General features: G+C 33.9%; 2 protein-coding genes and 1 long non-coding RNA gene across 3 annotated transcripts; 2 read left to right on the forward strand and 1 right to left on the reverse strand.

The window, feature by feature from the left end:
- The first annotated feature begins 1,944 nt into the window (after positions 1-1,944).
- LOC126722126 (uncharacterized) lies at positions 1,945-12,995 on the forward strand. The gene is made up of 6 exons (XM_050425281.1): positions 1,945-2,187; positions 9,688-9,766; positions 9,827-11,316; positions 11,453-12,418; positions 12,497-12,675; positions 12,854-12,995. The coding sequence occupies exons 1-6, from the start codon at positions 1,945-1,947 to the stop codon at positions 12,993-12,995; spliced, it is 3,099 nt and encodes a 1,032-aa protein (XP_050281238.1).
- Positions 12,996-13,667: 672 nt separating this feature from the next.
- Positions 13,668-14,720, reverse strand: LOC126722882 (uncharacterized). Its single transcript, XM_050426024.1, has 2 exons — positions 14,138-14,720; positions 13,668-14,034 (listed from the first exon to the last, which is right to left on the reverse strand). Exons 1-2 carry the CDS (start codon positions 14,285-14,287, stop codon positions 13,702-13,704), a joined length of 483 nt encoding a protein of 160 aa, XP_050281981.1. The 5' UTR covers positions 14,288-14,720; the 3' UTR covers positions 13,668-13,701.
- A 3,532-nt stretch (positions 14,721-18,252) lies between these two features.
- LOC126722885 (uncharacterized) lies at positions 18,253-21,201 on the forward strand. Its single transcript, XR_007654059.1, has 2 exons — positions 18,253-18,361; positions 19,135-21,201. It is a non-coding gene; the product is annotated as an uncharacterized LOC126722885 (long non-coding RNA).
- Positions 21,202-21,568: the final 367 nt, after the last annotated feature.

Consider the following 21,568-nt stretch of genomic DNA (forward strand, 5'->3'; position numbering starts at 1 on the left):
TTTTTTGGTTGTGTCATAATCTAAAAATTGAGATGAATGAAAAATTATGACACTAGGCAAAAAAAAAAAAAAAAAAAAAAAACCTTATTGTCACACGCGCAAAGCAAGTGTGATGAGACTGGTATGTAATAAGTTTTTCTTTATTCTTATCTTCTCTTTTTATAATATATCCTCTTCTTTGTGGAATAAAACTCACTCCAAATTGTGAATCCCCAAATCCCAAAGGCGTCTCTTCCTCTAGCTACATAGGTATGTATTTCTTTTCTTTTCTTTTCCATTTTTTTTTATCACAAAGCTTCTAATTCATGAGTAAGGAGCAAAATGATAATAATAAATAGTGTCTTTTGGTAAATCTATAGATGTTATTTTCTACAAGTGTATGTCTTTGGTACGTGCATACATATATATTGCGTCTTATATTGTTTATAGGACCTTTTGCTTTCTATACTTTGTGTTGTCTTACTCTTATTATGAGCTAGAAGCCTAGAACTTGCATTTCATGAATTTGGAGGGACAAATTTTTTAAACTCTTTTAATAAAGGTAGATTCATATGCTGCTTGTTTTCCAAATCATGAGTTATTCTCTTTGATAAATAATTCTCATATACACATATATTCAAATTGTTAATTGTTCGAACTTATTAGATTTAAGTAAAGAAAAGTTTGTAAAATATTTTTGCTATTTAAGGTTTAGTATGCTACAGTTTCGTTGTTGAAGTAGGTTTTTTGTAGGATCTCGTATTACAAAATGAATGTAATCCATGTTGTGTGCAGTGTGCTATATCAGGTAACGGCCGTATGTTAAGACAATATAAAGTATATCTCATTAAGTTATTTATTGTATCCATTATTACATTGAATTTCTATTAAATTAAATAAAATTTTGTACTGATTGAGTAGATTTTTTCAACCATTTGAAAGTTCTAATTTTATTGCACATATTTTGGGTTCAATGTCTACATAACCCATCATATAATTATTATTAAAATAGAATTTATAAATTGGCACTAAATTATACACATGCATATAATTATTATAAAAAATTGAAAAAAAAAATTATCCCCAAAATTATTGGTAGTTTTTGCATTCAATTTTAATTATTTTATTTTAATGTTTATGAATTTTGATCATCACTTATAATTTGTGAGTTTGGGGCTTTTCATATATATATATATATATAGACAAACACACACATGTTGTGGTGGTGGTTACCTAATGATGTACAATATATTTTCTTCAAACACACTACATATATGTTTCTCAAAAAAAAAAAAAAAAAAGAAACACGCACACACACACACACTACATATATTATGTATTAAGATAATAAATTTAGAGTTTCAAGTGTCTCACTACTTAATTAGTAGAGTATTTCATAAATAAACCCCCTTTTTTTTTTACATTCAATTCAAATTAAAATAATTTTTTATTTTTTAAAATCTATATTTAACATCAAAAAATATATTTTTTAATTTACATATGATTTTTTATCAAGCCATTTAATTTACATATGATTTTTTTAGGCATAATACTAGTTTTAAAATTGATGGGGATTATAGTGGTAGGAGTGCCTACCATATGCTTGTCTCTGCCGATTCTCTTCTTATGCCTAGTTCATCTTCTTCGGGGAGTAATGATTTGGTATGGAAGATGAGGGTACCTAATAAGATTCGGCATTTCATTTGGCACGCTACTAAGGATTCTCTACCCATGAAATAGAACTTAAAGGCTTGGCATCTCCCTATTGGTGAGGAATGTGATGGTTGTGGAGAGCGCACGGAGTCACTTATGCATTGTTTATGGCTCTGTGATCAAGCGAGGTCGGGGTGGATGTCGCTCCTGTAATTTTGTTCTCTGGTTTCGAAGAAGTGTCGGATTTTCTTTGAATTATTGGAGGAACTCTTCAATTCTGGGTCGTCTAAGAGGGTAGCTTTGTTCGCTACAATGGCATGGTGTTTATGGAACTGTCGTAATTGGATGAGGGAGCATCAACCTTCTTGGCCACTTCATGAATTGGGTGATAGAGCTCGAAGATTGGTTGATGAATTTTGGGATGTAAATCCTCAGGAGCATGGTGCATCTATTCCACGTCTTGTGGTTCATTGGTCTCCTCCGCCTGAGGACTGCTTTAAAGCAAATTTTGATGTGACTTATTTTGAAGAATCAGGTTTAGCAGATATTGGTGTTGTATATTGAGATCATTTCGGGCAAGCTATTGCGGCACTAGGTCAGAATTTGGGCAAGGTGCAATCAATTGAGATGGCTGAAGCTTGGGCAGCTCGAAGGATAGTGATTTTTGCAAGGGAGCTGAGTTTATTTAACATTATTGTTGAGGGTGACTGTCTTCATGTTATTTAGGCCTTGAAGTGTAGTGGTCCTTGCCTTCTGTTGTTTGGTCATATCATTGATGAGACTAAAAAACTTGGTTGAGTGATGAAAAATTATTTGTTCTAGCATGTTTAGGTAGGATGGGAATAGTTTAGCTAATAGTTTAGCCAAAAAAGTAGTTTTATCTACAAAACTTGAGGTTTGGGTAGAAGATTTACCCGAGGATGTGGATGTTGTTTTCCAGTCGGATCTTTCCTAAGTTTGGCTTTTTAGCTTTGCTTTGTTGTTCGTTTTTTTCCTTAATAAAATTTGCTTAACTTTTTCTCAACTAAAAATTGACCTTAAGCTTTACCTACAAAGTCTAAAACACCCTTACAGATTACAAAGTGAACCACTAGGAAAAGAACAAAAACGTAATTTTACAACTTATAGTGAAACAAACCCTAGGATTTTTCTGCCCATATATAACGTAATCCTCATCATAGCTGCATCTTCCTACTTTCCCATCCCCAGTCTCCCCATCTTCATCACACTTCCATAACAAAAAAAAATAAAAATTCTTTCTTCGAAATTTCTTATATATATACACACACACATTATACACGAACTAAAGGGTGAAGATATGTTTAATGAGAGAAAATGAATCCAATAATTTGGGGATTGTGTTAAAAGGAAGGGGAAATAAATAAGGAAACAAATGAAAACATTCTACATATCCCTTGAATGTAGGGAATTTATGAAAAATTATTAGATACTCTCGGATTACCATAAATGCGTACTCCCCCCTCTCACATATATGGTGGGTCCCATCATAAATTTAGAGAGTACACAATAATTTCCTGGAATTTATATATATAAAGTCCAAGTTTAGAGAAATATCAATTAAATTCTATAATTGAAGTCCAATTTGGTGCCATGTGCCCTAAATTATTTCTTAATTTTGGTGCCAAATGTAGGACCACATCATTGTTGATACTGTATTTTGTTCAGCTTTAATTCATGTGTCAAAACAAAAACCAAAAAGATAAAAAAAAAAAAAAAAAAAAAAAAAAAAAAAAGAAAAAAAAAAAAAAAGAAAGAAAAGGTGCAAAAATCATGAATTTCAAAGCCAAAAAATGTAAGATTAAGTACAACATGTTTGAATGGAGAATCAAAAAGTCACACATCTGAAAAAATCCATTTTACAGCAAATATGACCAAAACCCTAATTAAGTATGGTCAAAAAGTTGACTTTTTTATCCGACCGTTGGATCTTGTTGAATTTTGGACCGTCTCGTAGGGCATATTTTTCCCTTCAAAATGATAGTTTTTTGGGCCAAAATTGGAGTTAAAACGGATGAAATATCAAAAAAATATGGAAACCTTAATAAAACTTTCACTGTATTTTTCAAGAAAACTGGTAGTTTTTTACCTGAATTCACGCAATAAACTATATCGATTGGGCCAGAATTGGAATGAGTAGGCTGGACCATCTTAATGAAAAAGGTCTTAGCTAATTTTCACCAAAAGGGCCCTACCTACTCTGGATTGGAAGTTATGAATTTTTCAAGAAAAAAATGTCTAGAATTTTTCAACTTTGCGTCACTTTCCTTCCATGCGCAATATCTTGACGACCGTAGCTCCAAAATAAACGAGTCCAGGACCATTAGAAACTAGACATCTATAGCTTTCTATGCATATAAAATTCAAAGAAACAAAGCTCATAAATGCCCCGAAATAGTAGCGTAAAGATCGGGATAGAAATTATAAAAAAAAAAAAAAACAAAACAAAACAAAAAGGGCTGATGACATGGCAGAAAGAGGAGGCTTGCAATCTAGCATTGGTGTATCAAGATACACCAATGCTAGCCACCCCTTGCAATAGGTGGCTAGAACTAGTGAAATAACAGAGAGAAGGAAAAATGAAAAGTGATAAGAAAAGAGAGAAGAACATGGTAGAAAGGCATGCATCAATAGACAATATTTTCCTTCCCTCTTTAGTAAACCCACTCTTTGAAATCCCAAAAGTAGTAACAAGTAGTCATTTAGGTCCATTTCCCAGAATGTACAACTTTAATGGCATAGTCCATGATAGGCCAAGAATGTATTGACTCATTTGGCAAATTAATCAATTAATTAGCCAAGTTAATTAATTAGATTCAATTTCATGCAATAAACATGGTAGTACAAATAAATCACCAACTAAGTTAAATGCAGCGGAAAATAAATTTACATAGGTGATTTGTTTACGAATGGGGAAAACTACCGAAGCAAAACCCCACCGAGTGAATTTAAGGTCACCACTCTTGAAAATCCACTATTATCAAAACAAGCGGTTACAAGTAAAAGGAATCCCAGTACCTAATATCAACCTAAAGTTGAAACCTTACCCCAATACCCAATTGGACTTGTAATGTAGTGACAATCTCTCCTTTCAATGCACGGCTCCAAGTACGTAACTAACCAATCGATGCACAAATCCAAGTACGTGACTAACACACCAACTTGAGAAAGATTTTGGCTGCAAAGTTTTTCAGTTCATCCAACGATGAAGATCAAGAAGCTTCTTAGTTACAAAATCCTTAGCGGAAAGACGCAGCAGCTTCTACAAGGAGTATGATGAACTAGGAAAAATTCTGTCTCCAGTCACAATTTGCATGCACGATCAATTTGCATTGAGTTCCATCACTTTGCATCACCTTTGATGACCCTTAAAATAATCCTTACATATGTCTAGGGTTGTGAGAAAAGAAACCCTACACACATACACATAGATATGTGTGAAATCAGATCTGGAAATCTAAATTTTGTAATTCTCGATAGATATAGCTTTTGTCAAGCTGCTATCGAGAAACATTATTAAACCTTGAGGATGTGTATCTGTTGAGTTATTTGTTGAGCTTTAATGAACAATACTTCTTCACTTATTTCTTGGACAGATTTGCATGGCTTCAATACCAAACTTGAACTCTTGTTCCTTGAAGTACTAAACTTATCCTAGATCTACCCAATTACAAGTAAAGTGCATTTTATCAAAAAATTAGCCAATTTACATAACATATGTCTCTAACAATATCCACATATGTCCTAACAGTCCGATAGTAAGGTTGTTTAGGTTGGGGTTCGGACTCTTTTTAGTTCACTTCCTGTGGGAAGGTTCAGTATCTCGTTATCATTACAAACGTTCACACACACAACTTTATTTGCTATATCAGTTATTCTGCCGTAGCATCTTCACTTTATTTGTTGTATTAGTTTTTATGCCATAGCATCTTCATTATATTTACTGTATCAATTGTTCTGCTAACTTAATCATTTTTGCTATAACTAACCCATTTGCTATGGCTAAATTTCTACTACAAGGCATTTACTCTTAAGTCCATAAAACATGCCAATGCTTGCGGAGTAAAGTGCATATGTATTTGTTTATCTTTGTTTTCTCTATTCTTGGATGCTAGGCTTGTGTACAAACTGGCCGCATAAACTGGCCCACAGCATAGTCCTGCTAGAGTATTGGGCTAGGCCCAACTTCCTAACCCACAGCGAAACAAGCCTAGGCGTAGCAAGACAGGCCTTAGCCCATTGACACCAAAACCAACCTACAAGATTCAAACTTGAAATTAGGGTTTAATGAAGGAATGGAATTACACATTCCTAGATGATTTTTTAGGAATGAGATCAAATATTGTACCTAATTCAATAGTTTGAATGGATGAGATTTAAATATTTTTTTTTTTTTTTTTTAAAAACAACAACAATAACAACAACTTTAAATCTTAATTATTAAATAAACATTTGAAAAAAAAGAAGGTTAAAAAGTGAAAATTAAAAATGGTAAAAAAATTGTTGTGAGAGAGTACTGGGTTAATTACGATTTTTTATTAATTTTTTTCTTTCTTTCTTTCAATTCTTTTTCTCTCAGCCTTCATTTAGGAGAAGGGAATAGAATAGAATGGAAATGAATGAAAAAAAAAATATTCTCTTTCCTTGTTTGGGAGTTTTAATGGAAGAAATGGAAAGTCTATTCCCTTGTTTGAGAGTTTAAGTGGGAGGGAATGGAATGGATAAAAGGGAACACTTATTCCTCTCTATTCCCTTAAAACCTTAAATTTTCATTCCCCTGAATCAAGAGGAATGAGAGGGAATGAAATTAAATTTAATGATTCCCTATATATTTAACCATTTATTTTAAAATAGGGGTTAAGTGATCAGAAATTCACGTACGTATTACCAGGTTGGGAAGGAACTACTTCAGATTCGAGAATATAAAGAGTGCTTTAACTAGAAACTATAATTTAAAAATCTCACAAGGTAAATTTAATTCAAATACGTATTAGGATGTATTCATTATAATTAAAAAATTTATAGTATATAATTAACAATTGTAATTGTTTATTAGGTAAATATTATCTTGTTAATGTAGGATATCTGAATAGAAGTCGTTTGATTGCACCTTATAGGAGAGTACGTTATCATTTACATTTAAAAGAATACTATACTCGTCATTTTGAAAATGTTAAAGAATTGTTTAATTTGTGACATGCGTCACTACGTAATGCTATTGAAAGAGCATTTGGTGTACTGAAAAAGAGATTTCCTATCATAGCAAGTACTACACAGCCTACTTATTGTGTTGACACACAAAACGAAATCATTTTATCATATTGCATACTTCATTATTATTAAATGGGTGTCGATCTTGCTAAAAGTCTTATTGCTGAAGTTGATTAAGAGGTTTTACATTCTCATCGTGAACATGTGGCCTCTACTCCAAGAGAAGATTGTGAGGATGCTAAGAAATGAGATATTATAAGAGATTCTATAGCATTAGCCATGTGGCAAAATTCTGTCCAAATGAGATAGCTTTTGGGTTTATTGTTGTCATGTCGTTTAAGATTATGTTATGTTTCAATTACTTAGAACTAAATGTATGCAAATTTCTCTTTTCATTTTGATATTGTTCTCTATCTTTTGAAAATTAATATTAATATCTACACAATATTTTATATGTGTTTTTGTCCTATTAATTATATAGCTTGGATAAGATATCAAAGGAGAATGGTGGAGATCTAAGCAAATAAGTACAATGGAGTAGTGTTATGGATGATGCTTTAGTGGATGTTTTTTTATACCAAGTGATCATAGGTGATAGAGTTAATGGAATTTTTACCTCTAAGGCGTATGATGATATAGTGAAAGAGTTGGTTGAAAAATTTCACATGGAGATTAATAAGGACAAGGTGAAAAATCGACAAAAGACACTGAAAAAGAATTTTCATGAATGTTATGACATATTAAAGATGGATTGAATGGTTTTGGATGGAATGATTCCTTAAATATATGGATAGCTGAATCAGAAGTTTGGGAGCCACTCATAGCAGTAAATTACCATTTTTTATGAGTTTAATTTTGTATTACATAATTATATATTCATTGTATTACCATTTTTCTTGGTTTGTAACAGTTTAAACCTGTGGCCAAGAAGCAGATGACAACACTTATGCCCAAGTCCAACTACTCTAAGATGACATAGCTTCGAGCTAAAGATAGAGCAAAAGGTGATCATGCTGAAATTGCAAAGGAGAAACATGCTAGGTATGCTGCATCAACCATTATTGATGAAATCGATATTATGGTATCACAAAATGAAGTGTCTTTGGAGAACTTTGAAGTCGAAGATGATTAGATGTCACCAGAAATTAATGTTATACGTTCTCAAGTGTCATCACGAGATGCAATGTCTTCTAAAAGCAAGAAAAGAAGAATGGCAGAAGATGATGAACTTGGAAATGTAATTTCCCAGTCATTTGATAATGTATAAATGGCAATTGATAGGGTGACTAAGGTTATGACAAAGTGCTTTTTAGTCATATGGAGCACAAGTTCATGCAGCTTTGGGTGTATTGGACTTGGATAAAATTTCAAAGACTGCGACTTACATATTTTTGATGGAAAATCCAGTGTATAAAGAGATGTTTTTTGGTTGCCTAAATCATGAGCGCAAATGTGTTCCATTGAAATTGATGTCTAGGCCTAAAAATTAAAAGGGATAATTACACATTATCCACCTGTGGTTTACCTCTAATTCTAAGTGCCTACCCGTGGTTTGAATTTTGACACTTTGCCCACCTGTGATTATCTCCGTCTATGTGCCGTGTGCCCACCTCTCCCTCACCGTTACTCTAACATAGGAAATAGATCAAAGGTTACTCCCATACAGATCAAAACACCCTCTTTTCCAAAAACTACTCAGTCACTCTCATCCCGCTTACTCACCAAAAATCACTCAGTGTCACTCCCAAAAATCACTCAAAATCACTCACTCACTCCCCCTTCACCGTTAACGTAAGAAATAGTTGAAAAGTCACTCCCATTTCCCATTCGTTCACTCTTACTTATGAAAAATCACTGAGTGTCACTCCCAAGAATCACTCAAAATCACTCACTCACTCACTCCCATCGTTCGTGCAAACCGAACCAACGAAGACGGCTTCTCCGTTCAACTGTGGCAGGAAGACTCACTCCTGGGTATCGCGCTTCGCTTCACTTGACTGGGATTTGAAAGCTTGAGGTCGTGCATGCAAACCGATTTGAGGAGGATCAAGATTATTGCCTCTGTTCTGTTCAGCCGTTGCAGGTAGATTAGGATTTTGCGTTTTAATCTTTGAAATCTAGGGTTCTGAATTGGGTCTTAAAATGCTGGTGGATTATTGTATGTTGTAGGCTTTGATGATTGTTCTGTTTAGTATTACCCGCCTCTCCCTCACCCGATCATGCTCATGATTGTTCTGTTGTAGGCTTTCTCTCTGCCGTGATTTGTATGGTTTAATTGTTTTTGTGGAATGTTACCAAATTGAAATCAGTTTGATCATTGGTTACTGCTTCTGTCAATTTGAAATCAGTTTGATTTACTGCTTCTGTTACCAAATTGATCATTGGTTTTGATTTTCAGATTAATTAGAATGTTACTGGTTGAGTCTGTTGTGGACAGCATGTTATAGTTACCCTCCATTCCCTTTAAAAGTTGAATAATGCTCATGATTTTATTGAAATAATTATTCAGTCAATTATGATATAAGCTGGATGGTTATATATGCATTTTTAAAATAAGTCCAACTGCATTCTGAGTTCTCTTGTTTGCTCAATTCTGTTTTGAAATAAGTTTGTGATAATAATCGACCAGTTAACTAATGGTGCTGCTCTTATTACTACTCTTATCCATATAGGTATTGAGTCTTTATTAACAATAGAACTAGATGCCTCATTTTTATATGTATGCTTTAAGGCTTTGAACAACCATTTGGTAATGTGGATGCTGACTTAGAACTAGATGCCTCATTTTTTATCATCTTCATTTATTCTGTTGTGTTTTACATGCAGATGGCTGACTTAGTATTCAATTTTGAGATTCATCATGGTGGGCAGTTTGTGTGGAACCCGGATTTGGAATATTTAGGAGGTAGTACTTCTTTTGTTGATAATGTTGACCCAGATAGACTTAGTTAGTTTGAAATACAAGATATTTGTTGTGATGTGGGGGCACTTAGTACAAGTAGATATCATTATCTTATTCCTGGAGGTAATTTGGAGCAAGGGTTAAGGCTTATAAATGAAGATGATGATGTTGTTTATATGTGTGAGATCCATGCTGCATGGCCTACAGATAAGATAACACTATATGTTGAGGGTGGTGAGGAGCCACTTGCTGTTGAACAACCATTTGGTAATAAGGAAGTAGCAGATGATGATGATGATGTGCATGAGGTGGGTGAGAGTGATGATGATGTGCATGAGGTGCATGAGGGAGGTAATGTGGATGCTGAAGGAGGTGATAGTGATTGGTTAGAGGAAGGGTTTGAGGGGCCAAATTTTGATGATGATGTTTTTGGAAATGTAGATGATGGGCCATCTACACATGCAGCCCCACATAGGCCCTCTGAAGGAGATGATGGGTCATCTACACATGCAGCCCCACATAGGCCCTCTGAAGGAGATGATGGGCCATCTACCCATGAGGATGTACATGTGTATGCAGCCCCACATAGGAATACTGCAGCTGACAATGACCCACCTCTTGAAGAGGGTGAATGGATTGACCCACCTCTTGAAGATGACATGGAAAGTCTAGTAGGGTCTGATGATGATCAGCCAGCACCAGCTGCAAAAGAACCTGAGTTTAATGTCCAAACTGACATGAGAAAGCCAGAGTTAAGGAAAGGAATGAAGTTTCCAAACTCTAAAGTATTTAGGGAGGCATTGAGGGAATATGCGATAAAGAAGCCAGTAAATATCAAGTTCAAGCTGAATGAGAAGAAGAAGATATCTGTTTATTGCATCAATGAATGTGGATGGAGGTGTTATGCATCTCAACTACCTGAAGAGTTGACATTCCAAATAAAGACATTCAATCCGAAGTGCACTTGCCCTAGATCCTTCAAACACAGCCAAGTGACTTCAACTTATGTTGCAAAGAAGTTTATGCAGGAGTTTGACAAAAACCCCAATTGGAAAGTGGCTGGTGTTCAACATCATGTGAAGCAAGCACTTGAAGTTGACATAAGTTACAGTCAAGTGTATAGGGCAAAAAGGAAAGCTACTGACTTGGTTACTGGGGATGAACAGCTGCAATATGGGAAACTTAGGGATTATGCAGAGATGATAAGATTGACTGATAAAGGAAGTAGGGTTATTTTGCAAACTGAAATGGAAGATGAAAATGCACAGCCGAAATTTAAGAGAATGTATATTAGGTATAATGCACAAAAACTTGGGTTTTTGGGAGGTTGTAGACCAATTATTGGTTTAGATGGGTGCCACTTGAAAGGCAGATTTGGGGGGCAAATACTTTCTGCCATAGCTAGAGATGCAAATGACAACATTTTCCCAGTTGCATTTGCTGTTGTTGAGCAAGAAAACAAAGATTCATGGGTATGGTTTCTGCAGCAATTTTCAGATGACATTGGGGATCCACAGCAACTTAATCTGGTCTTCATCAGTGACAGACAAAAGGTATGATAATTGAGATGCTGTTTTGTAGACATTTTTAAAGTTCAATAATAATTGAGATGCTGTTTTGTAACAAAGATGCTGTTTTGTAACAATTGTACTAACATATTTACTTGTTCTGTTTTGTAACTTGTATAAGGGCCTTATACCTGCAATTGAGATGCTGTTCCCAACTTGTGAGCATAGATATTGTGTGAAGCATATCTATAATAATTTCAAAATGGATCATAAGGGCTTGGAGTTGAAGGATGCACTGTGGAGATGTGCTAGAGCCACAACAGTGAGGGAGTTTGAAAGAAGAATGCAGGAAATGAAGGATTTGGATGTCAAGGCATGGGAGTATCTTGCTGACATCAACCCTGCACAATGGTCTAAGTCTCACTTTAGTAGTAGAGTTTTGTGTGATTGTTTAGCTAATAACTTGAGTGAGTCTTTTAATGCCATGATTTTAGAAGCTAGGGATAAGCCAATTTTAGCAATGTTGGAGTGGATTAGAGTTAGGCTCATGACCAAACAATACAAAAAGATGAGAGGTATAGCAAAATACACTGGAAAAGTTTGTCCTAATATTCAAGACAAATTAGAGAAGTTAAAACATGATTCTATACCTTTCAGTGCTACTCCAGCAGGCAGCTTCATGTATGAGGTTAATAATGGTCATGAGAGACATGTGGTTGACTTGGCTAAGAAAGCATGCAGCTGTAGGAGTTGGGATTTGACAGGACTTCCCTGCAAACATGGGATCTCTGCTATTGTTAAGAACCTGGAGAAAGTGGAGGACTATGTGCATCCTTGTTACTTAAAAGAGACATTTGCTGAAACATACAAAGAGATAATACAGCCAATGCCTGGCCAGTCTGAGTGGGTTAAGACTAACCAACCTGCTCCTGTTGCTCCTCATGTGTATAAACCACCTGGCCGACCACCAAAGCAAAGAAAAAGAGATCCTGAAGAGCCAAGGAACCCTTATAGAGTTTCTAGGATGAACAAGACAATCAAGTGTGGGAAGTGCAAGAAAGAAGGACATAATGCAAGAGGGTGCAAGGCAGGCATCACTGGTGAAACTCCATGGCAGAGAAGAGATAGACTTGCTAAATCAGCAGCTGTAAGTATTTCCATGCTTTGAACTATATTCATTTCCTCAAGTATTTCGAGTGTGTAACTTGTACTACCCTCTTTGTAGGCACAAGGCAGTAAATCTACAAAAACAAAGCAGACTGCAACACCTCAAACTGCATCCCAGCCACCAAGTGCTATATCTCAGAGTGCATACAGAGCTTTTGATCAAACTGCATCTCAACCTGCACCAAACAATAGATCTGAGGCTGCAACTCAACCTGCAACTAGATCTAAGGCTAACTGGTTCTCTTCACCCTCACAACCAAGCTTCCATACCCTAGAGAGACATGAGATTCTTTACCATCTCAGGCACCTCTGGCTTGTTCTATTTTGTTTATTTTTTTTCCTCTTACTTGCTATTGTTGGATCATCTTGCTAATTGTTGGATCATCTTGCTAACTGTTGGATTTTGGTTATGCAGCCAAGTGCATCTGCTAGGGGGTTTAAAGGCAGAAAGTTTCAACCAGTTGGTAGAAAGGGCAAGAATGCAGTTGGCAAGGGCACCTAAAGTAGTAAATGACAACTTGGAAGATGTTAAAGTTTCAACAACTTTTTTGTTATAGTTCACTTGTTTAATGTATATGTCAAGTGTCAAAAATAATATTGGCAATTTCGGTTGGAAATATGTATGTCTGAGCACTAGTGGACTAGTTGGTGGGTTTTAATTGGAAGATGTGTAAAGTCACAGGATGTGCCAAAAACAATGTTGGCAATTTTGTATGCATGTGATATAAAACTTTATTAATGTCTCCACTTTTATTTTGTAAAGTCACTGAATAGGTTGCTCTTCTTTTATTTTGTGAAGTCACATGATGTGCTCAATGACTCTTCACTTTTATTAATGTTAATGTGCATTGAAATAGGATAAAGTATTTTGTTGTGTTGTGCTTGTCTTGTGCTTTTGGTGGACTCTGTTTTTCTTGTCTTGTTCTTTTGGTGGATTTACACAGGTGTATGTATTCACACAACAAATCATGTGTCTGTGTAAAACATGTTCCATTTATAGGCAGGTGTGCAACAAATCATGTATATGTGTAAAACATGTTCCATTTATAGGCAGGTGTGCATTGACACAGGTGTATATATTGAACCAACATGTTCCATTCAAGTTATTATGTTATTAACATTTCCACATAACACTTTGTGCCAATATATATCAATCACAGGATGAAGTAAAAATGAATAAAAAAATTATACTAAACAATATTTGCACAAAAACAACACTTTCCATTTCAATTACCCAATAACATTTCAACATCCCACCAAGCATCATGACAGTTTAAGGTTCCTCGCTCTTACATTATTGTTCACTGAGGCAAAACACAACAACAACATTACAAAAATGAAAAATAACCATGACAAAACTAATGCCATCTTGTACAATCTCTCACTCTCTCTAACTCTCTTAAGTTTCTCTCTAATTTCTACATAAAGCTCATGAGTTTCTCTTTCCCTCCGGTTACATCTTTCTTCCATTTCCTTAGTTGTCATTTCTCTCTTATTTGCAAGCTGCAATTCATTCTCAAGCATACTTATCCTTTCACGGTCACTCTTACAAGTTTCGTTATCCACCCACTGAAAGAAGCCACATTTGGGACCAACCTGAGCATTACAATTATAACAATTAATTTCACAGTTCACAATTAATCACAACTAATAATTCAATTCAACTCAATTCAAATACAACAATGTAATTGTTACTTACATTAAATTGACTACAACCAACGAATCTTCTTCCATAGTTACCAGCTTTTCGACTTGTTCTTAGCGCACAATTCTCAAGGGTACATAAATGACCATCTCCAGCACGGTAGAAACCACTAGTTGTAGAGCCATTGCCAGTTGATGAAGACATAGCAAAAATTTGTTACAAGCTTATAGACCAACAAATCTGTTACGAGTGGCAAGAATCAACTCATCTAAATTTAGTAACAATTACTCATGCTACAACCACATTGTTAAAAAAGTTGATGGGCCACAGACCTTTATTTTAACGTAATAAGAAAATGCAGATATATATTCATAACTGTTAAGCCAGTAATAAGAAAATGCAGATATAAACCAGTTCCATGGTTAAGCAAGAACCGAATTTGGAAGAAAGAATTTGGAAGAAAGACTACCCAATTTTAAAACCCACAGGAATTTTAACAAAGTGACCGTGCATATTAAGTGAGGAAGAAAGAAATACAATTATCACCGGGCATTTTAAAACCCACCACCGGCAGAAATGGGTTTTTAAAACCCACCACCGATGACAACATTTTAAAACCCACCACCGGCACCGGCATTTTAAATCCACTAGCATTTTAAGACCCAATTCAGAACCCTAGATTTCAAAGATTAAAACGCAAAATCCTAATCTACCTGCAACGGCTGAACAGAACAGCAATAAACTCCCAGTCAAGTGAAGCGAAGCGCGATACCCAATCAAGCTTTAAACTCCCAGTCAAGTGAAGCGAAGCGCGATACCCATGAGTGAGTCTTCCTGCCACAGATGAACGGAGAAGCTGTCTATCTCGGTTCGCTTTGCATGAACGATGGGAGTGAGTGAGTGAGTGAGTGATTTTGAGTGATTTTTGGGAGTGACACTGAGTGATTTTTGGTGAGCAAGCGGATGAGAGTGACTGAGTGGTTTTTGGAAAAGTGAGTGTTTTGATCTGGATGGGAGTGACTTTGATCTATTTCTTATGTTAGAGTAACGGTGAGGGAGAGGTGGGCACACGGCACATAGACGGAGATAATCACAGGTGGGTAAAGTGTCAAAATTCAAACCACGGGTAGGCACTTAGAATTAGAGGTAAACCACAGGTGGGTAATGTGTAATTATCCCAAATTAAAAAGTGTGGGATTTCTTGGCCAACTTTTGATTTGCCTTATTTTGTTATTTTGTTTTGTGTTGGAAAGACTCATTTATAGGATTTTTAAAAAAAAAGATATTTGTTTGCATTTTTAGATAATGTTTATTTTGTTGAAAATAAATATGTGATGTGTGAATTGCTTTACAACATAGAAATATACCTAACTTGATTTTTAGCTACAATAAAATTTTTTTCCCCTAAACTAGAATCATTTTTATGTTCTTTAAAATGAGGGGTATAATGGTAATGTTATTATAAAACAATTTCATTCTATTCATTCCAATGTCACTTCCAAATAATGTTACTTACGTTCCTTTCCATTCCTTTATTTTAAAATATCCAAATAAGATTTTTTAATTTCATTCCATTCTCTACAAAATTGGTTGTAGCTACAAAATAATGACCATTCCATTCTATTTCCTTATGAACTCTCAAACAAAGTGGGAGAGAATGGAATGGGTAGGAGGGAGCACCCATTCCTCTCTAATATCTTATAATCTCAAATTTTTATTCCCCCCAAAATTGAGAAGAATTGAAGGGATTGAAATTAAATTAAATGAATTTTTCTACTAAAACTCCAAAAATACTCCTATATGTTGAACTTTTTATCTTAATATAGGGGTTTAATAGTAATATTATTATAAAATGATTTCATTCATTTTCCTCTATGTTAATCCCAAACAATATTACTTATATTACATTCATTTTCATTCATTTCCATTCCTTTATTTCAAAACACCTAAATAAGGTTACTTAATTTCATTCTATTTATTTCCCTTACTTAAATACATTTTATTCTATTCCATTCCTTTATGATTATTCATTTCAATTCTATTCCCTTATAAATAAACAAAATTACTTAATTCCATTCTAATCCACAATCTCAGCTCTTTGCCTCTACATCTCTTCGCCTATGTAACTCTCCACCTTGTCCCTCCCTCTCGTGGCTCTCTTTCTCCCTATCTCTTCCCTCTCCTCTTGATATGATTGTGATTTTGGGGGTTGTGACGGTGGTGGTGGTGGGTTTTGGTTGTGGGTTTATTCGTTGAGAGAGAGAGAGAGAGAGAGAGAGAGAGAGAATAATTTGCTGGATTTGGTGATGTGGGTAATGTGGTGATGTTGTGAAGGTTGGTTATGGCTAGCGGTGGCTATTTGTGGCCATGGTGTTGGTCGATTTTAGTGAGGCATGGTGGATTTTAATTGGTTTTGTTGTGGTTGATGGGTTGTTGATAACGGTGGTTGTGACAATGAGGTTTTTTTATTTTTTATTTTTCCTTGTAGTAGGTTGTGGTTGCCATGGTGGTGGTAGAGGTGGCTAATTGTGGTTGTGGTTAGTTACAAGGGGTTTGTTTTTGTGGTGGTTATTATTTAGGCAAAACATTATTTTGGTTTCTATATTTTGGGATTACAGTTAATTTGGTCCCTACATTTTGATAGCAGTCAATTTGGTCTCTATTATTTTCAACTTGCAATCAATTTGTTCTTTATCATTAACCCACTTATAGAAAATGCTTACATGGCTAATGGTGTGCATAGTCAGCACACATGTGGCTAATAAAATGATTAAAAAAAAATTAATTGCTATTAAAAATGTCATGTCATAAATTAAAAAAAAAAAAAAAAAAAAAGCCATGTCAAAACAATATAATAAAAAAATTTGAAAGTTTGAATTAAAAAAAAATCCAACTTTTCTTAAACTATCTTAGCAACCAAACGCAACCTAAAAATACAAAATCATAAACTCACACCTTGCTCACCAAACAACCGAAGAAGAACAAGTAAATTTGACCCACTACCTCGTTCAACAAATCACGAACCCGCAACCCATTGAAAGTCTCATGCTGGAAACACATTTTAATCAAGGTGATAAATTTGATTTCAAGCAAAACCCAATCTGTAACCTGGACAAGAGGAAGCCACATCATCCAAAAGAAAATCAATGTGGTTGTGTTGTGGGACTGTGGGAGGCTTGGTTACTTAGTGTTTGATGATAATTGTCCTAAGTAAGAAGGCTGCATCGTGTTTACCATGGTTGATGTTTTAGATTGGAGACTGCGATTGCAAGTTCATCCCTTAAGCACCTCCTTAGGTTGAGTTGTGATGGTGGTATCATGGTGGTTGGTGTGATTTATTTTGATTTGAAGTTATTGTGATATGATTTAGTAGGATCTTTTAATCTGTGATGGGTGATTGTTTTTTTTGAATTTTGTGTTTTTAGGTTGTGTTTGGTTGTTAAAAAAGTGCAAAAAAAAAAAAAAAAAAAAAACTTGATTTAAAAAAAAAATTTTACCATGTCAAATGTTTTATTTTATTTGTCTGATGTGGCTTATTTTAGTATTTTTTAAATTTATGGTGTGGTATTTTTAATTGCAATCAAATATTATTTTACCAAACATATGAATACTAATAGTATGTTATATAGGCATTTTCTTTTAGTAGTTAACGGTAAAAATCAAATTGATTATAAATTAAAAATAATAGGAACTGAATTAATTACTACTAAAATGTTGAGATTAGTGACTATAACGTTAAAATATAGAAATTAAAATAGTTTTTTCTCTTTTTTTTTTTCAATATTATTCTAATGAGTTATGTTGATATTATTTTTTTTAAATGAAGTAGCATTCTTTAAAAAAAAAAAAAAAAATTGGAGTTGCAATTTTTTTTCTAATTTTTAATTTTTTTACAACGAAGTAGCATTTTATTTTTAAATTTATTTTTTTTATAGGAGAATTGGCATTTTTTTTAATTGCTGTAAATTATAAAGTAAAAAGCGTCGTGTACTTTTTTTTTGGGTTGAAAAACCACTTGTAAGCCAAAAAGTCTAAACCACCCCTATAGATTACAAAGTGAACAACTAAAAGAAGGACATAAATGTAATTTTTCAACTTAAAGTGAAACAAACCCTAGGATTTTCCTGCCTATATATAACGTACTCCTCAATATAGCCGGCCGCATCTTCCTGCTTTCCAAATCCCCATCTTCATCAAACTTCTATAACAACAACAAAAAATTCCTTCTTCGGAAAATTCATTAAAGTTCAATTAAGGATGAATTATATTAATTGAAAGGTATGTATTTTCGATATTTTAGATCAATTTAGGTTTAGTTAATCTGATTTGCTATTAAAGTTCTTTTATTTTTTATTGTGAATGATCTTTCATGAAGTAATACTATATTAATGGTTTTTTTTTTTTCCCGATAATTTTAGATCAATTTTCGATATTTAAATTATTGTAAAAAAAAAAGTTTAAATTATAAGAATAATTTATACAAAGACTCAAAACAAGATGAGAATGTTTTTACTCAAAACTGTTTTTGATAATTCTGAAAAAAAATTCTATTTTACATTTGGATCTGTATTTTTCTCCATCTCTTAAGCTTTTATTTTTTATTTTATTGTTTTTATTTTATGCGTTCTGTTTATAGTCTTTTAATTTCTCTGAATTGAACTATATTTTTTGATAACAGGTTCTTTTCTTTTTAATTCTGAATGAAATTTCATGAAATAATACTCTATATTAGAAGAATTTATACAAAGACTCAAATCAAGGTGAGAATGTTTTTACTCAAAACTGTTTTGATAATTCTGATAAAATTTTCTATTTTACATAAATCTATATTTTTCTCCATCTCTAAAGCTTTTTTTTTTTAATTATAAAATTTATGTGTTCTGTTTATAAATATATGCCTTTGATAATGTTCAATACAACATCATAAATTTCCTTCACCATCTGTAATCAATGGGTCTCAAGGAAAATTCAAAGTCCTCTAAAGTTAAAATCTTTGCTATTGGCCGCGCTATTTCAACTTTTCTGATGGTTTTTAAATGATGAATGTATAGGTCTACTTGCTTCTTTTGTAACTTGGATCAGCCAAATGCTACAGTTCATTCTAGAGTCGGAAATCCCAAAGGTATTGACACAAAATCCAATCTTTATCTTCTTTTTACAAGAATTTTTATTTTTTAAATAAAAAATTTATTTATATTTTGTAAATCAATAGAAACATTTTCATTGTTGATTTAGATGTTAAATTATCTTGATATTGCATACCACTTTATTAGCATACACTTTCACAACCCAAAAAAGTGTGCAGAGAAAAACTATACTGGTTTTATATAGAGAAAAAGTGATATTTATCAAAAAAAAAAAAAAATATATATATATATATATATATAGAGAAAAAGTGATAAGAATAATTGCATGTATTTTTTTTATTTTACTTTTTTGTGTTTGAAAGTTACAGCAATCTGTCTCTTACAAACAAACTAGATCAAGCTTCCATTTGCAAACAAATTGGAGGCATATTAAAATAAGAAATAAAAACATTTTTTTATATTTTGATTACACTATTTTAATGTATAATCAAAATATACACACATTAAAATATACTATTTTAATGTGTTGGGAATGCAAAGAAAAATAAATCAACATGTTGGAACTTGGAAACCAGCAATCATTCAATCAACTACCTACTGTTTAGGTTCATTATTCAATACATTTTCAAAACCACAAACTCATAACATAATTGATAAAGGTAGAGTTACAGGACTTAACTCTTGGAAACTAGCATATATCATGGCAGATTTTAAAACCACAAAGTCATATAGGTAGAGTTATGAGGACTTAACTCTAGTAGACTACCCTATAGCATAGTAGATATAGATCCTGTGCATGCTCCCCTCCTCAATTGTCTTCCTCTCTGAGCGCCGCGGCCTGTGCTTTGCCTCCCTGCGCTGCCTCCGCCTATGTTAGTTCCATCAAGTCAGTTTGGTACATGAACTTAAACATCAGTTTTCAGTTTTTAAACAACATTACACGTATTTTCACATTTTTTTACTTTCACGTATTTTCAAAAAATACAAACAACATTACCAAACGGGCCTTTAATTTTGTCAGTCTAAACTTTTAATTATTTGATTGGTTCATACTAGAAACTTGCAAGCATTAACATTTGCAGTGAACTCATTGACTCTACTTGCCTTGATTTCCTTCTTGCAGGTATTACAAATATAGTCGGTTGTTGGCAGGGAACGTTTGCCCTTCTTGTTTGTCCTCAGCAGGACACCGACTACTCCCCTATTGGCCATCCCGAAATTCAAACAAATATTCAAATTTAACTAAACAATGTAAAGAAATGCTCTTGCAAACAAACTGGATTGGGCTGTTCCCATCTCCAATATGCCTTCTCAGGCCTTTGTCAGGGATGGGTGCAGCCCGATCCAATTTGTTTGCAGGAGCATTTTTGTACATTGTTTGAATTTTAGGATGGCCAACAGGGGAGTAGCCGGTGTCGTGCTGAGGACAAACAAGAAAGGCAAACGTCCTCGCCAACAACCGACTACATTTGTAATACCTACAAGAAGGAAATCAAGGCAAGCAGAGTCAATGAGTTCATTGCACATGTTAATGCTTGCAAGTTTTTGGTATGAACCAATTAGATAATTAAAAGTTTAGACTGGCAAAATTGAAGGCTTGTTTTTTAATAATGTTTGTATTTTTTGGAAATAATTGTGGGTAAAAAAAGTGTGTGGAAATACGTGTAATGTTGTTTAAAAACTGATGTGTAAGTTCATGTACCAAACTGACTTGATGGAATTGACTTAGGCGGAGGCAGAGCGCAAGGTTGCGTCGCTCAAGGAGGAAGACATCTGAGGAGGTGAGCATGCACAGGATCTATATACCCTTTGGTATAGGGTAGTTTGCTTGAGTTAAGTCCTAATAACTCTACTTATATTAATTAAGACTTTTGTGGTTTTGAAATCTGCTACGATATTGGCTAGTTTGCTAGAGTTAAGTCCTGTAACTCTACCTATATCAATTATGACTTTATGGTTTTGAAAATGTATTGAATAATAAACCCAAACAGTACAGTAGTTGACTGAATGATTGTTGGTTTCCAAGTTCAACATGTTGGTTTATTTTTCTTTGCATTCCCAACACATTAGAATAGTATATTTTAATGTGTGTGTATTTTGATTACACTAACACATTAAAATCGTGTAATCAAAATATACACAAAAAAAAATAAAATTTGATACATATGGTCCTACATGCTTGGTTATCTATAATGATTTGTTTGCTATAATATGCAAATTGCATTTCTCTTTATCTATAGAAAATGTTTTTATTTCTTATTTTAATATGCCTTCTTAGGCCTTTGTTCGAGATGGGTGCAGCCCGATCCAATTTGTTTGCAATTGGAAGCCTGATCTAGTTTGTTTGTATGAGCATTTCTATACATTGTTTAGTTTACAGTTAACAAATAAAGGTTAT

The sequence above is a fragment of the Quercus robur genome, chromosome 4 (genome assembly GCF_932294415.1).
Source record: "Quercus robur chromosome 4, dhQueRobu3.1, whole genome shotgun sequence".
Taxonomy (NCBI): Eukaryota; Viridiplantae; Streptophyta; class Magnoliopsida; order Fagales; family Fagaceae; genus Quercus; species Quercus robur.